The sequence below is a fragment of the Phyllostomus hastatus genome, unplaced genomic scaffold, assembly GCF_019186645.2.
Source record: "Phyllostomus hastatus isolate PE091 unplaced genomic scaffold, TTU_PhHast_1.1 phas_scaffold_39, whole genome shotgun sequence".
NCBI classification, from domain to species: domain Eukaryota; kingdom Metazoa; phylum Chordata; class Mammalia; order Chiroptera; family Phyllostomidae; genus Phyllostomus; species Phyllostomus hastatus.
In genome coordinates, this window is record NW_025334028.1 from 25249135 (window position 1) to 25267495 (window position 18361).

The following is an 18361-nucleotide window of genomic DNA, read 5'->3' on the forward strand; positions in this document are numbered from 1 at the left end:
GTTCCCTCTGACGCGACACTGGGTGGGTGCTGGGCATGTGAGCATGTGGACCAAAGGCAAAATACTGCCACTGAGTGGAAGGCAGTTTAGCATCCTCTCTAGAAGCTGAACCTAAGCACACCCTGTGAGCCAACAATCCACTTCCAGCAGAAATGCTGTATGTACTCCAACAGCCACGTCAATCATGTTCATAGCAACATTACTCAGAATAGTGAAGACTGGAAACCACCCAAACTGCAGCAGCAGTATGTGTGATACGAGGGAATACTATACAGCAATGTAAATAAACACAGTAGAGCTATACACAACGGCATATTTAAGAGTCAGAAATATAATGTTGAGTCAAATTAGCCAGACACAAAAGAATATATACTATGTAGTTCCGTGTATGTAGAGTTTACAAACAGGCAAAAACAAGCTATAGTGTTAGACGTCAGGAGAACAGGTCTTTAGGAAGGAGACGTGGGTGAGCCTCACAAGGAGCGGGGCCACTGAGGTTCTCGTCTAGTATGCTTTTTCTTGGCCAGTGCTCATTTTGTGATCATTCATTAAGTGTTTCTGCTATGCTCTGTGTACTTTTCTGTATATGTGTTGTACTTCACAACAAATAAAGAAGAAAAAGAAATCCCAGTCTGATACATTCCCACCAAATAAAGTCTGGAAAGAAATAAAACTAAGAACCTCCTGCCAAGACACAGATAATGAAGGCAAGCATCAGTCAAATTTCTTGCTTGCTGAAACACGGGCAAATCTGAAATCGTCTGAAACACTAAGAAATTTAGGACTGGTAAGAGACTGAATTCCCTGGAAGGGTGATTTAGGTATTATCTCTCTCACCAAATCAAGCATTAATCTGTACTTTTTATCTAAACATCGAAAGCAAACATCAATTCCTGAAACTTGCAAAAAAGTTCCAAATTTTACATCATTCTGGTGTCTTCTTTTGGGGAGGCAAGAGGTCATTCGATCCAACCTCTACCATCCCAGTCAAATGGACATAAATACTATTTAAAGTTCCCACTTAAATGAATCCTGAGATGCCTCAGTTACCCCCTCTGGTACAAAGGACCTCGACTACCTCATCTCCCAGCCTCTCCAGGGGGTCGCCCCCATCTCACATGACCCACTTCACCCATGCCTATCCTACTACGGACGAATGGGAAAAGGTCATAAATAACAACTTAAAGAACTAGCAACCATGTCCGCAGCTCTCCTTGAAGTTTATTATCTTATTCCTTTGTCCTCTCTCCTTCAATCACTTTCATGGCTCTCCTCTGAACCTTCTAATGAGCAGAATGCAAAGCCGACTAAAATGTTGCAGTAAGGTTTTAACAGGCAAAATAAAATAGTCCCTTAAAATCCCTACATAATATAACATTATTGTTCCTATAACATTTAAGAAATAAGAAGATAGTTTCAAAAACCATAGCAGAGAAAGATACCCAGCGTTGGACTCAAGCCTTTATCATACAAGGGATTTAATTAGGACGTATACAAGCAGGGTAGGCAGAAAGCCCAGAAAACAATTTCAAACCAAACCACATCCCTACGACACCTGGCAAAACACCATCAAACCAGCCCATCCTATCACACTCACAAATCAGCAGCTGTTTCAAAGTGAAAGTATTCTGACTCTCAGAAAAAGAGACAGTTTTCAGTCTCACTGGGCCCTCAGGGCTGCCTCACAACCCTAGTGTGTTGCCTTAGCCCTCTCTAGCACTTTCCTCACAGTGGCGATCTCAAGGCTTCATTTTCCTCAAATTTCTAAACTTGCCCCCGACCCCATTACTCTCAGCAGGAAGCATTACATCCTAATTCCCAGGAAAGAAAAAAGTGACCTGACCAGAAGAACTCCCTAAAATTTCTCGGGTTCATATTTTCATCCTTCAACTCTACTGAAAGAAGAGTTTTCGGTTCCCACAGAAAGAAAATACGCCTTAAGTGGCGCTACAGATCTTCAAAATTACCTCCCTCTACAGGCTCTACCCTTTAGTCCCTATGACAACAAAAGCAGAGCCCCTCATCCCCAGTGAACCCACCCCCCTCCTTTCCTTACCGGGAACCTTATTCTCACAACAGTCTCTCTAGTTTTGAGCTGTTGTCAGTCTTTCCCTGTCTGCTGACCCCTCCCCAACAGGATTTTTTTGTGTTACTTTTCATTCCCTTTTTTTTTATCTTGATTATGTGAAGCTCCACCTCATAGCTGAGCTCTTCCAAAAGCAGAGCACAATTGTTTCCCATGGCAGAGTTTTTTTTTTATTTTAATTGTTGTTGCAGTATACTTTTCATTTTCTTAATGATGTCCTATGTGTTGAAACAATGTCAAATGTATAGAAAATAAGCAACAATAGTACAAAGAATTCCCAAATACCCATCATACAGAGATCCCATTCAAGTTCTGGTAGTTGCCCAATGACATTGTTTACGGAAAAAAAAAAAATCAGGTACTGCACCCAGCTGTTACATCTCTCCAGCCTTTTTCCATGTGGAACAGTTCCTCGGTTTTTCCTTGACATTTTTGAAGATTACAGGAGACTGAAATAGATTTGAAGATTTTTGCTAATGGAGCTCAGTTTGGGATTGTCTGATGCTTCCCCGTGATTCGATCCAGGTGATCTGCTTTGACAGGACGCGCACAGAAGGGATGCTGGATTCTTCCCATCTCGGCTTGATGGGTAGACACCAGCTCACTTTGTCTGGTTGGTGGTGACAACCTTAATCACTTAATCAAGAGGTGTCTGCTGGGTTTCTCCACTGTATTTTTTCTCCATGATAATTAATAAATATTTTATTAATTGAGAGATTAATAAAATTATTAATTAGTTGGGAGATTCTTTAGTCGATATAAATGTCCCATATTTCATGTCCCTTTACCCTCCAGTTTTAGTATCCACTCATACTTCTTGCCTGAATTACTTATAACTATGGTAGTTATTAAATGATTTTTATTCTAGTTCTATTGTTTCTTCTACATTTATTAGTTGGCATTCCACTTTAAGGAATAACTCCTTTTTCTCATTTGCTTATGTATTTGTATCAGTGTGCACTCAAGGACTGTTATTATGTTAAATGGGTTATAATCCTTTACTACCACTCCTTATTTTAATGCTGAAGTTCTCTTAGATTTGGCCATTGGACACATATTAAACTGACCCCTGTGTCCTCTTGACCTGGTCCATCATTCTTGAGTAGCTTCTTAACTTCCTAGGCAGCAAGATATTCTAGGCTCCAGCCCCCAACTCAGTCATTTCCCTAAGAGCCTTCTTAGTAGAGAGTGGTATTTAAAAGCCAAGATTTGAACAGTATCTCTGATCACTGCTATTGGAGTGCCACTGTTCCCAGGCCCTCTGGGAAGGCCTGGGAAGAGCTATACATTTACATCTCTGTTTATTTCTATGTCAGCTACATATACTAAAAATCATGAGTTCACACTCTTAGCTCACATTCCAACCCATTCTAGCATTCTCCCTTTCTATACGTATACCACCTTCCTCCATTCATGAAAAGCTGGCTCTTAGTACTTAGGGACACTTGCACAGTCCCCTCTGTGCAGCAGATCTCCTGACCCCAACCAGCCATCATTACTGCCTGGCTCATGTATGGCTCTCATCAAACATTCTTCAAGAGTTGCCTGTGCTCACTGTCTCTCCTTCCTCACCTTCAGTCATTCCTCTGCCCTCTGCTGATTCCATTCTTGTCAAGGTCACCCACCAGTCAACTCCCTGTTGCCAAATCTAATGGATCTTTCTCATTCTTTTTCTAACTTGAGCTTCCTACACCATTTTACACTCTTTGAACATTCTCTGTTTTAAAATACTCTCTTCTTCTGGCTTCTGTGACTCCCCCACTCAAACTGGTTTTCTACCTCATTGGCCGTTCCTTCTTAGATTCCTCTATGGGCTTATTTTCTCCTACCATGATTACTTATTATGATTCCCTGAGTTAGCTTCCCATTGCTACAAATTATCTATATTCTGTTGACTTATACATCTATAGCCTTAAAACACATGTAGTGTCTCAGCTCCAGACATATATAATGAAATGCCCATCAAACATTATTCCTTGAGTATCTCTCAGTCCCTCCAGACAAAACACACCTAACACAGAAATAATGTCCACTCTATCACACTCCTCTAACCTGCTCTTCTTTCTGGGTACTTTAACTGAAAGAACAGGACTGTAAACTGTTCACGGGCCCAAACCAGCAATTTAAGAACCATTCTTAACTCACTCCTCTCTCTCATTCCCGCAGCACCAAGCTTGATGGTAGTACTACCTTCTAATCTCTCCCAAATCCATGTCTTCAGCAATCCTACAGATCAAGCAATCACCATCTTGTGGCCTCCCCCTACTGTCACTTCTCCCATCTGATCTACACAACCTTTGTGAAACTAGTGTGATCATTGCTCACTCCCTAAAACCCTTCAAGGAATTCCCATGCCCTCAGAACAGCCTCGTTCCTTCCTGTGGCTCACGAGGCCCTGCATGAGCCTGCCCTAGCCTACCTTAACAACATCATTTTCAAACAGGCGCAGTGCCGTTTTGTTCACCTCCACAAACAAACAATACTTCTGTGAGTCCCTGGGCCTTGATATATTCTTGTCCTTCTGACTTTGCTACATTGCTTGGTCAAATTCTACCTGCCCCCCAGGACACAGATGTCACCTTCTCTGGGAATCTTCCAAGAATGTCTCTGTTCCATGTTTCCACAGTACTCTATAGTTCTCTAGAATAAAGTGCTTGTCACACTTTATTGCAATTACTCACTTAATTATTTAATTTCCACCCAAATGGTTAGCTTTATTATGAGCTCAGAGAGAAATGGAAGCAGTGTCTTATGCACTGCTCTATCGCCAAAGCCCAGAAAAGTGGCTGAAACACATGAGAGCTCCCTAAGTATTTAGTGAATAAGTGAGCCTCACAAATAAGAAACTCTACAAGATTCACAGCCAAGGGGCACATTTCACAAACATGCACTAACATGAGGCCTGGGGCAATATATCTTCCTTCCCTCCTGGTCAAAGAGTGGCATTTTAATATGCTGCACCCATATGAGCCTGAATAAAAAAGAATTATTTCCCACAAACAAACAAACAACCAAACAAACATAGAAATTCCCCTTCTTTCTCTGTAGTAAGTTGGAATGACTCATTATTTTTTACACTTTCATGAAGGCAACAGACAAAACACTCAACATGTGAGAGAGTCAAAAGGGTTGGAATAAATGTTTAGGCCCTTTAGGCAGCTCTAGAATATTCTCCCTGGGTATGATATGAACACACACATACTCATAATGTCCCAGAAAACAGAGCATGATTTCAAAAAGGAAAAATAGAAAGTGAAGCCCTGAAGGGTATACCTCCAAACTTAGCATGGAGTCTGACCCACAGGAGAGGTAATACAAAACATGAGTGGGGACCCCAGAGTACAACCCAGCCAACTACAAACACCAAAGGTTGATGTCCGAGGAAGGAGGAAATCCATGAAGGAGACTAACACCACCACTAATTATTATACACAATTATAAGCCAGATCCAAGTTACCTCATCATTACAGTCCAATGTTACACATAAGGAAATGGTATGTGAAGGACTGAAGAGGTAACCCTACAACTGCTAAATACCCAAGTGTTGTTCTTCCCAATCCTTAGTGCTGTATCCCAAACTGGGCAGGAGCTAGGAATTTCTTTAGACTAAAGTCATATTTTTCCTTTCACTATCCTCTAGCTGAGGTTACCATATGGCTTATTTGTGGAGTTAGAGGCACAACAGGTGGTTGTGGCTTCAGGGGAAACATTTTTACTGTATTTTTTAAAAACACTGTCCTGATGGATGGCAGCTGGGGGGGGGAGTCTGGCCCTTCTCTACAGGTACTCTGGAGGGCACGCGCTGCTTTTCCCCACTGTCCTCTCTGGGCAGCTTCAGCTCCAATCCTGGCTCACTCAATTTTACAATTTTTAAAGAGACACAGAGAGGCAGTTTTATGCATAATGGCCTACAAAATGTTTTATTCTAAAAGCACAAGTCAAGTACATTGTTTGGAAGAAGGGATTCTGAAGCTTGCCTATCATTTTGCCCTTCCCAATCAGAGAAGCCAAGGATACAAAGCCAACTATGGGGGGCGTGGGGGGGCGGACTGAGGAAATTCTATCCTCATTGGTGAGAACTTTAATGCCTGCTTTCACTGGACTCCCAGAATGGTAACGACCAGTCTTATACTCTCCAAGCAAGAGACTGGAGAATGTCCTCACTGGCAAGGCTAAACAAATACGCACATGCACACCACACGCATATGCACGCACACAAAATCTATAGCGACTGACAGGTGGGCATCACCCCATGACAGTGTTGGTTTCCACCTGAATTCCAAACTTGGAATCTCATATGAGGCTTCTCATCTGCATGTCTGTACCTTAATCTTCAGCATGAATGGACACCAAGGTAAACAGACATTCAAGGAAAGTCTCTAATGAAGAAACAGAGACCAAAACAAGGAGAAGAAATAAAGGAATGTGGACAACAAAAACAATGCAAAGAAAATACTTATCATAATAACTAACATTCTAAGAAAAATGGGAAGATAGAACTATAAAATACAAATATGATATAATTTCTAAAATAAAATTTAAAAGTTTTTAGAAAAATTTTAAAGGACAAAATAAAATACCTAGTTTTAAAAACTGAATATAAAACCAAGTAAATCTCTCAGAGGATAGAATAAAAAATAAGATGAAATATAGAAAAGAAAAACCTAAGAGTATTGCTCCGTCCAGGAGGTCCAATATCTGGTTAATAGTTGTGCCAGAAAAACAAATAAAAAAGATAATAAATGAAAAATTATTTTAAAAAATACAAGAAAATTTCCAGATTGAGTTTCTACATCAGAAGAGCTCACAAGATGACTAGCACAACAACAAAAATCTACTCATTTTCAAAGTTTCAAATTTTACATATCAGAGATAAAGAAACCCTAAAAGTTTCCAGAAACAAACAAAAACAGTTCCATACAAGAAAGCAGAAATTAGAACGTAAGTGTATTTCAAAACAAAAATATTAACATTGAAAATAAAAGACTTCAAAATTCTGAAGGAAAATGAATTCCAACCTAGACTTCTAAACACGGCCAATTATCAAGTAACTGTGAAGATAAGCTTTATATATTTGCATATTTACAAGTTTTCAAAATGTCATTTTTCACATGCCCATCCTCAGGATTTTAATGAAAAATGTGTTTCACCAAAAGTGTAACATCAAGAAGGAAAATGAGAAACATGGGTTTAACAAAATAGGGTTCCATGTCTAATCCAGGAGGAAGGTGAGGGAAATGCCTAAAATTCCTAGAAGACAGATGAAGGTAATTCCTAATAAAAATTTTTAAAAGTTCCAGGCCAACAGTTAGGTATTAACAGAAGGCCCAGAGAGCAAACAAACAAGATCAGAGAAGTGAGAAAATGGCCCTGGGAGAGTTTCAAGAAATAATAAAAGTTAAAAGAATAATAACAATAACAATTAACAATGTATGATAGATTACCTAATGACTATGACTATATTTAAAGCATATTTCAAGTACATCAGAGTGTTTGTATATGATGTAGAGGAAAGTAAATAGAAAACAAAGGAACATGAGGCAATTATTAACTCTAAGGAAAACAGAAAGCTGCACAAAAAAGGAAATACAATTTTAGTACGTGATGAGGTTCAGCTTTGAACCCTATTTTCATAATATAATCATGTAAACACTGAATACTGAGTTAACAAGCATGGCCACTGACTACATTGGGAGGGCAGAGGGATTCATGTGAGAGAGCTATATCCCCCTCCGCTAGGTTAGAAGTCAAATGATAACATAAAAACAGAAAAATTAGAAAACACCCACAGAAGCATGTTATTTGGGAAAATAAAGATAAACAGCAAGAGAAATAAGTAAAAGTTAAAAAGTAGTGTTTCTGAGGAGCAGGAATAGGAAAGGCTGGGCAAGGGATCTTATTTTTTATATAAGACTTTTAGGAATATTTGGGCTTTCAAATTACACACATGGAGAAAGGGTTGGGTCACCAGAAGAAACTTCAGGATTCTCAGGCCTCTCCTGTTAAAGGGCCTCGCTCCGCAAACAGACTTATTCAGACTCACTCCCTCTGGGTTCCAGCACCAGAGTAGCACCTTAAAGAGCACCAGTGGGAACTGGGGAGGAACTGAAGTATCTGGCATCAGGGCGAGAGCTGGGGAACAGTTTCCTCCCAAGCAGAACTACAGACAGAGGCCACTGTATGTTGTCTGAGCCCTTCCCCACACAGAGCCACGCTGTGGCAGTACCATATCTGAATCTCCTCCATCAACCTGGCTCACACAGTAAACCCCACCCTGACGATTACTTAAGGGTCCACCTCATCTGACTTATGGACCCACCCAAGCTGGTAACAGTAGCTTTTCCATAAGAAGGGCTGGGCTAGCCACAGGCTTTGACCTTCCTAAATCCACTCAAACAAGCAACAGCTGAGCGCAGTCCCTGTACCTCTTGCTGAGTGTCCCCAGGCCCTGCATGAGCAACAGCCATCTACAGATCACTTTATAGCTTATACCAAAGGGCCCTAGACAGAACACAGGTGGAGGCTGACCTTGGCCTGCACCACCTGGGAAACTCCAGAGCCTACACACCCAGCAAACAGTTACAGAGCATGTTGGAGCACCACCCAACCACTTCCATAAGCCACGGAAGGAGATTGGTTGCTAGCCAGTCCTAGCAACTGTCTGGACTGGATAAATCCCTCCCATTGACCTGCTGACAGCAATCAAGGCTCATCTACAAGAGGAGGGAGTACTCAGCCCAAATGAAGGGCACACCTCAAATACACAGCATGAGACAGAGGGGAAGCTGTGCCAGTGGACCCTATAGGACACCTACTAAATTAGACCACACTACCAAGATGCGGAGTCAAAGCAGCTCTACCTAATACATAGAAATAAACACAGGGAGGCCTTCATAATGAGGAAACAAAGAAACATGGCCCAAATAACTACCAAAAAAACTCCAGACAAATAACTAAACAGAATGGAGATAAAAATCTATCAGATGGAGAGTTCAAAATACTGGTTATAAGGATGCTCAAGGAACTCAGTGGGCACTTGAAAAGCATAAAAAAGACCCAGGCAGAAATGAAAGGTACACTAATAAAAATAAAGGACAGTTCACAGGGAATCAACAGTGAAGTAGATGAAGCCAACAATCAAATCAATTATTTGGAAAATAAGAAAAAAAAAAAGACATCTTATTAGAACAGAAAGAAAAAAGAATCCAAAAAATTGAGGATAGTACAAGCGGCCTCTGGGACAACTTCAAATGTCCCAATATTTGCATCATATAGGTGCCAGAAGGAGAAGAGAAAGAGCAAGAAATGGGAAACCTATTTGAAAAAATGAAAGAAAACTTCCCTAATTTGGTGGAAGAAAGAGATACCAGTCCAGGAAACACAGAGAGCCCCAAACAAGATGGATGCAAAGAGGCCCACTCCAAGACACATCATAATTAAAATGGCAAAGGTTAAAGACAGAGAATCTTAAAAGCAGCAAGAAAAAACCAATTGGTTACCTTCCAAGGAACTCCTATAAGACTGTCAGCTGATTTCTCAAAAAAACTGCAGGCAAGAAGGGACTGGCAAGAAGTATTCAAAGTGATGAAAAGCAAGGACCTGCATCCAAGATTACTCTATCCAGCAAAGCTATCATTTAGAATCAAAGGGCAGATAAAGCTCTTCCCAGACAAGGTAAAGCTAATGGAGTTCATCATTACCACACTCTTATTATATGAAATGCTAAGAGGGCTTATTTAAAAAGGAAATCAAAACTACAAACATTAAAATAGCAATAAATACATAACTATCAACAATTAAATCTAAAAAACAAACTAGGCAAACAAGCAGAACAAAAACATCACCATAGATACAGAGAACACTGTGATGGTGGACTATGGGGAGGGAGGTCTGTGGCAATGGGGGAAAAGGTGAAGGGATTAAGGAGTACTACAGAACAGGCAGGGAGATGTTAAGAGCAAATATAGGAAATGGAGTAGCCAAAGAACCTATAATGCCTGACTCATGGACATGAACAATGGTGTAAGGAGTACCTGAGCTGGTGGGGGGTGCTGGGTGGATGGGGGCAAAGGAGGAAAATTGGAACAACTGTAATAGCATAATCAATAAAAAATAAAATGGAGTAAAATTATACATATGTATTACTTTGATATAAAGTAGAATTTAAAAACACGGTAGAAAAGTATTTATAAATAAAATAATAATACTAGATTTATCAAGGTGATCACTTTATAAGTTATTTAAGTGTCTATTCACAATATTGTACACCTGAAACTAATGCAATATTGTTATGTGTAATTGAAAAATGTTTTATTTCTTTAATTAAATTATATAAATTTATAATTAAATTATATTAAAAAAACAAAAAATATGTAAACTCTGATCCATTAAAAAATATAAAAATAGTGGAGTGGTGGAGGTAGAAGAGTGTATCGGGGGCTAAATTGGGATGGAAAAAATAACGTATAATTTAAAAAGAAGAAAAATAAAAATATAAATATAGCAAGACCTCAAGTAACTTCATTTTGTTCCACATTATTTCACTATCTATAACACTTGATGAGATGCCATAAGCACTTAACTCTTACTTTTATCAATCAGCCTTTTGTAAAACTGGATTGATTATACATCATTTCAGTTAAGTCACATAACCTATTGAAGATGTTAGTGAGCACTTACTGGTACACACACACACACACACAATCACACACACTTAGTAACAGCCTCTAACTGTTACTAGTGATTACCTCTGAGTGGTGAGGTTACAGGAGTCTTGCTGGTTTCTTTTTTTCAGGCCAAGGATCTGCATTTTTATTTTAACAACAAATAAACCTTTTCCACAAAATATTTTAAAGTATTTGCTTACCTTAGCTGATTTTTTAATGTTTAAGCCTTTATTCAGTTTAAAAAGAACTGTCATGTTGTACCCAGTCTGGCTTCCATGTCCATGAGGCCACCAACTTTCCACAGTAATATTCTTTTGAGAAATAATAAAAGTCATTCTAAGTAATCTGTGGCATATTATAGCAAAATAATATACTGACTCAGAGCACTATATTAATTTCTCAGAGAAATTCTAGATTTTTAAACAATATAAATCCCTTTCTCCATAGTATGCCAAATTATACCACTCTATAGATAATATTTAAAAGTCATCATGCTAGGAGTTTCTCATGGATTAATTTACCAAAAGGGAAAGGAAAAAACAAAATAACATGGATGTTCAGAAAAACAATTCTTCTCATTTCTATCACTCAAGCTAACATTTGTTCTACATGCTTAACATTTAGAACTGGGTTTTGAGGTTAACTCTTCTTTTAAGCTCAGAACAGGAAACTGTTTTAAGTTCTTACTTTATCTGAACAGTTGCTGAATGTTGATTCGCTCCATTCTTTTCCATTCAAAACTATCAATTAGAAAAATTTTAAAAAGGAAAAAGAAAAGGTAAAATCTAGCCTGCTTCTACTCATGAAAGATTATGGAATCAGAATTCTGTGTGTAGAATAAACATCAATATTCAAACTAATTTATAAGTACCAAAAATAATCACTGTATTTAAATATAATGCTTAGAATGTATTTTGGATTTAGAATACTGCAAATACTGCAGAAAATTAAAATATAACACATCTGGTTCTTGAAAGAAAAGGATGCCAAATTTAACACATATATTCCATTTTCTAAATCTTAAGATCTGGGAAAATCATTCCTTAATTCACACTCACACACAAAAAGATATGAGAGGCTAAAAGTGAAGGCAAAAATGGAAAAAGTACATTTTTCTTTCAGACTCAGACTCTTCTTTCTAACCATTTCTTTTGAACAATATCGCTTTTCATCTCACACTTCTCAGGAGGTATCATCACTCACCTTGTTAATTTTCACAAAGAGCTTAACAATCCTTTCCCCAGGCTGAAGTTCAATGCTGTATGTCTGCTGTGTTTGCAATTTAGGGATTTCTACGATCACTTGACCAGAGACTGGCTTTGAGCTGACAACATCAAAAGAAGACTCTATTTCAAGATTCCACCCCTGAGCATGGTTATCTAAAGCATAAAGAGAAAAAGAAAAGAAAATATATATATATATAAAATATGCCAACCATTTTCACTGAACTCCTTAGGATTCACTGAAGAAACGACCAAAGCCGCTTCTACACTAGTAAGTTCTCCACAAATGCTGCCATGATAAAAGGTTCAGTGGAAATTCTCTTTTAATCTTTAGTTTAATCCTTTATCCTGGAGAAGAATAATTAAAAGTATGCCTTTTCCCCATACTCTGCTCTAAAAAATATTACAATCACAAGCCATAAAAACTTTATAAATAGGGTGCAAATACAAAATTATAAGTAAAAAGGCAGCATAAATTTTCCAAAATTGATAAATGCTTATTCCTTTTTATAAAGTAAAGTAAAAAACACTAAGGATTTTAAGCCATATAATAAGGTATAAACTCAGATGTATTTCAATTACTCAAGCATGAAAAAAATATAAGTATATTTTTGGATTATCTATCCAAGAAATATTTACCAAGAAATTTCCGTGTGCCGTGTATTTTGCTAAGTATGGGAATGAAATGGTTGACCAGGATGAACTTGGCCCTACCCTCATGAACTAAGTCTAATGGGATATAGACAAGTACAAAAGTGTAATAGTATTAGGATGGAAGGAGTAAATGGTTACTCTGAGAAAATATTCACGGGAAAGAGCCCTTAACTTTCAGATGGTGAGGGAAGGCCTTTATGAATAAGAGGTATTTAGCTAAGCCCAGAAGGCTACTTTAGCTACATTCAGAGGAAAACAACAAGAACTCTAGGCCCAGCAAAAGGAAGTATGAAAGGCCATGAGGAAGAGTGAGCAACAAGAACATAGGCAATGATGAAGTGGTGAGGGAGACCAGCATGACTGAGGGGGTGTGCAAGGTCCAGCTCACGCTGGATCATGTGAGGAGCCTGGCAACTTCACGCTCGATCAACGGGGAGCCATAGATGGTTTTTCATCATAAAGGATAACAGCATCAGATTTGTATTTTTAAAAAATCACTAGGGGTCCCACCACAGTAGTATACCAGGATGCAAATGGAAGAAGCAGAGAGAAATGAAATTTCTACCTGTGCAAAAAGGGAAGGAAAGTGTCACTTGGAAATCCAGACATGGAGGGGAGGAGAAGAAAAGAAAGCGGGAGCAAGGCTGGAGAGGAAGGTTATGGGGAGAAAAGAAAGATAAGACAGCTGCCTAAAGAATGGGACTCTGGCAGTGAGTTTGGGGATGGGGCAGAGTGTTCCGAGAGGGTTTTGAAGTAGCATTTAAAATTATGTATGTACAATATAATCCCTTCCTCCATCATCCATTCAATTTACCAATGTAAATTAATATTAATTTGTTTAATATCTCCAGGATTGGATTTGTGTTTGAATTTGGGTTTTTAAACAGACACTATGGCAAAGCAGGCTTTGGGCAAGAGCAAGGTAGAAAAGCAGACCAATGGTTTTGTTTTTGGTTTTTTTTTTTAGGCTACACAGGAGAAACCAGTAGTAACATACTCAAAAAGTCTGGATGGGCAGGGTGTCACAGCCGCCAGTGACCACTCTCATTCTTTAATGGCACACAAAAGGGGGTGCTGGTGCACCACAGTTTTTATTACTCTGGCAAGAAATTGAGGGAGTGCCTATTAAGTGGCTTCTGTTTTTTCTCCTGAAGAAGAGATGGGAGAAGGTTATTGGCTAACAAATACCTTATGGACCCTTCTCTACAAATAAGGAGGGGACTGAAAACTTTCCAATTTCATCATCACAAGTTTGTATGTGGATCAATGACCAAAGACTTTATAACTGGCCTTCCTTCTGAATGTAGAACTGCACCAGACCTGTTCTAAGAAGATCACTCCACATCTCATCACTTGCATCTTATATCAGCCAAAAGTGTAGATGGATTTGATGCACACTGAAGAAAACCTAATCCTGGACTTAAGGACTATTTTTATTTATTAATTGCTTCATTCTCAGGAACATAAGTCAATGAGTCCTGAATTAGGTTTCTTCTGATCCAGACAATTTTTCAGTTTACCCACCCATACTCTCTACATTTTTCCAAGACACAGAAAAATATATCAAGACACTTTCAGTTAAAGACACTTTTCTTGAGCCCTGGCTGGCGTAGCTCAGTGGATTGAGTGCAGGCTGTGAACCAAAGTGTCACAGGTTCGATTCCCAGTCAGGGTACATGCCTGGGTTGCAGGCCATGACCCCCAGCAACCGCACATTGATGTTTCTCTCTATCGCTCTATCTCCCTCCATTCCCTCTCTAAAATAAATAAATAAAATCTTAAAAAAAAAAAAAGATGCTTTTCTCCTATTCAGTATATACCAAGTCTCTCAGTTTTCCTTTTATGGCATTTGTATTTGTTTTTTAAACAGAAGCACACACTCTAATCCAAAGTTGTTTGTTTTCTAAAATATCCCTAAATCTTTGACAGTTACATAACCTTTAGATGCCTATCATAATTCCTCTGGCTTCCCTTATTTTAAGAAAGAATAACAGATCACATTTGCCAAGAACTTACTATGAGCCAAGCGTTGTTTCATGCTCTCAACATGTATTAACTTATTTAAGCATCCAACATAGCTATAAGGTAAATTCTACTATTATCACCATTATATAGATGAGAAAACTGAGGCAGAGAGACGTTAAGTAGCTTGCCCAAGAGCTTGGATATGAACCAAGACAGTCTGAAACAGACACTGTACACTTAGCCTCAGAGTTATGCCAATCTTATCCAAATAATTTCCCTTAAACCATGTCTCAAAGGTGCTCAGGACTTTTATAGTGGGGAAGGAGTCTTACTACATAGGGAACCATTTGTTTTAATGATATCAAGCTATGCTATGCATCAAATACATCCTGTGGCTAAGTCTTTAACTGCAGTAGCACAGATTCATAAAACTTGAATGAGAAGTATGCTGACAGATCACATAGTCTACTTTACCATGAGTGTTGGTTTCCCCTAGACCACAGGCTGACAAACTATGGTCCTTGGGCCAAATCTGACGCACCTTTTGTTTCATAAATAAAGTTTTATTGAAACACTGAATCATGTTCCCCTACCCTCCAAAAAAATAGTACGTTGACGCCTTAACCCCTCAATGTGATTATATCTGGAGACAGGGTTTTTGGGAGGTAGTTAAATTTGATAAGGTCATCAGGATAGGGCCCTAATCTGACAGGACTGTGGCCTTAAAGAAGAGGAAGAGAACTTCCTCCCTCTTCCTTTCTTTCTCTTTCCTTTCTTTCCTTCCTTCCTTCCTTCCTTCCTTCCTTCCTTCCTTCCTTCCTTCCTTCCTTCCTTCCTTCCTTCCTTTCTTTCTTTCTTTCTTTCTTTCTCTCTCTCTCTCTCTTTCTTTCTTTCTTTCCTTCCTTCTTTCTTTCTTTCTATCTTTCTCTCCCCATCTGCCCCACACCTACTCCATATGTGAGGACATAGAGAGAAGGGTAGCCATGGGCAAGCCAGGAAGACAGCCCTCACCACAAACAGAATCAGTCAGCACCTTGACCTTGGACTCCCAGCTTCAATTCAATTTCTGTTGCTGAAATCCCCCAGTCCATGGTACTTTGTTACAGCCACCCAAGTGAGCTGAGACAACAGCCATGCTCTTTTGTTAACATGTTGTCTTCGGTGGCATTTGCACACCCCCAGCAGAGTTGAGCAGTTGCAACAAAGGCCATGGAACCCTAAGAGCCGTAAATATTTACTACCTGACCCTTTACAGAAAAAGTTTGCTGATCCCCACGCTCGAATATTCCTCCCAAATGATCATTCTAATCTTTCTTTAATATCTGTGACAAAAACGTCTGCCTTCACAAAATAGGCTTCCCTTTTTTGCTAGCTTTGACTATTGTCAAGGTATTCTTTACACTGATTTGAAATCCACTTTTCTTTAATTTCCACCTAAACATGTAAGTTCTGCCCTCTAGGCACCTCCTAGCAACCAATAACCACCAAGTTCAAGCCAGTTCCTTTGCCACGGCCTATCACTTCTTCAGCAGATGGAATTTGCTGCCTATAAGGGCCTCTGGACAAACAGTGCAATTCCCAAAGGGCTGGCCAAATTCCCCAGTTTCTATTGCTCCTAACATGGAATGTTCTAAAGCAAATTGGCACTCCTCTGGAGCTTATTCTGTTAACTCCCTTCTGTGCCAATAAATGGATAAAATAAGGCTGTGGAATTAAAACACAATACGAAGACTCACAAGCCTATTGGGCCATCACCCGATTACCTATACCAGCGTATTTTACCCTTTCCACTTCTGCCAAAAAGAGTTCAACCATTTCTTCCAGAAGCCATGGAGAATTTAAGTCTTCAATAGTTTAGGTTCACAAAACATATTTAGAGTCTTCAATAATCAACAATTTTCCTGGTATTACCTGTTTACTTCTTTTCACTTGCTAATTTTAAAATATACAATCCTATTTCCTAGTTAGGAAGAGCACCCTCATAAATTAAGACCCATTTCTAGAACACAACTCCCTATCTTATCTCTCCTAGAGAATACCTCTCCCCATCCCACCCCCGCCCTGCCCCACCCCACCCAGCTCTCCGGAAGTGGAATGGAAGATCATCTCAAAAATCAACAGGATACTGAGAAGGGGAAGAGGAAAAAAAGAGATTCTTAAATGACTCAAAATTCCCTCCCACGACTCCCTCCCAACTACACCAAGTTTTACATCTTCTCCTTACCCTGACTAATCATCTCTGGGCCCAGGCAGGACGGGAACTCTGTATCAAAAGAGGGTAGACAGGCCAGGCTGACCTGCGCTCTCTACAACTTGAGGTCTCCCTGGCCGGAAGCCTCTGTGATGTCCTAGCTACTGTCCTGCTCCCTGCACAAGAGACTACAGGCGACATTTGTTCCATATAATCTCAACCAACCAGGCGGCAACCAGGGGATGGCAGATAATGTGCTTCTGCCACTGACTCATTTTCAGGTTTTTCCAAATCTGATTCAGTGAGGTTTCTTTAAAAATAAAACAATAGCAAATACACCAGCCACCACGAGTCTGGCTTGGATGGGAATTTATGGGGAGAATAAACAGCTACACAGCCCAGATTACCGTGTGCTGCTTCTCCACACAAACATTCTCCAAGTCGGCTCCAGTTTGTGGACGTGTGGCCAACATATTAACCTTTAAAATCCTCCAAAACATGCCAGCTCCTTTTATATTCCCATACAGACTACTTCTTTGTCAAGATGTGTCCAGGAAGAAAACACAGCTTGATTCAGTTGTCTAAGAGGAAAAACAAAAGTATAAGAAGACATAGAAATAGAAAAATCAGAAGATGGCTGAGTTACATTAATTCAAGTGTGCCCCTTAACTAATGGCAATTGCAGAACTGATGGAACTTAAGCCTTAAGTATCACCGTCTTCCTGCACTCATATACCTAGCTTCAAGAAAAAGTGGGTTCTTCCGCACGTAGGCCCTCAGTACACCATAATGCCTGCTGTGCTACACAAGCACAGGGAGAGACCCATGGGATGTCAGAGGCAGAGGCAACTTAGCAGTCTCCTAGTCACTTTGCAGATGAGCTTGCTGAGGCCTCACTGCAGGATCTAGTTCCAAAGCCTCCAAGCCAGTGGAAAGGATGAGGACCCCAGCTTCCTGACTCCGGTGTTCTCTACCTTCCCTGCACCTCTCTCAGAGGTGCCTACCAAAAAGAAGACACTAGCGGGCACACATACTGATTGAAACTTGTACAAGAACAATGAGAAAATACAAAAGCAAAAGTACTTTTTGCCTTTCAGAGTCTAAATCCAAGTGTCAAATATATGCAATGGGAAACAAAGCATTTGGGGGGATTGTAACAATAAAATGTTAGCCTCTTCGTAAAAAAAGAAAGAACACGGAAATCTACAAAAGAGGATGTGTCTCACCCTCCACTACGTGCATAATTACATGGTGCCATAGTTCCCCCCGTTTGTCAAAATACCATCTTTGTAACCTAAGCTACCTGTAGAGGTCATGGCAACAGTTATGCAAGAATTTCTGTCAAACACTGAAAATATATTTCTTGAATAATTACTTTCTGTAAGCCTTGACAAACACTATAAGTTACACCCCAACTCAAAAAAGCAAAGATGTTAAATCTACTTAGAGAAACAAAATGCACTCAGAGGTCACAGTTAAGAATCCAAATGGCATCTGGGGGTTAAGAACTGGCAGAGAAATGGAAGAACATTAAGGTCAGCCTGGGACAGATCTGCAAACATTGGTAGGTTGCTTA

At 39.5% G+C, this 18361-nt stretch overlaps 1 protein-coding gene across 1 annotated transcript in view; it reads right to left on the reverse strand.

The window, feature by feature from the left end:
- Positions 1-18361, reverse strand: part of MANBA (mannosidase beta) — a 114993-nt gene that overhangs the window by 67458 nt on the left and 29174 nt on the right. Inside the window, exons 6-7 of the mRNA XM_045820423.1 lie at positions 11956-12131; positions 10953-11063 (exon numbers count right to left, since the gene is read on the reverse strand). Coding sequence (XP_045676379.1) covers positions 10953-11063; positions 11956-12131 — 287 coding nt within the window. The remainder of the gene's footprint in view (positions 1-10952; positions 11064-11955; positions 12132-18361) is intronic.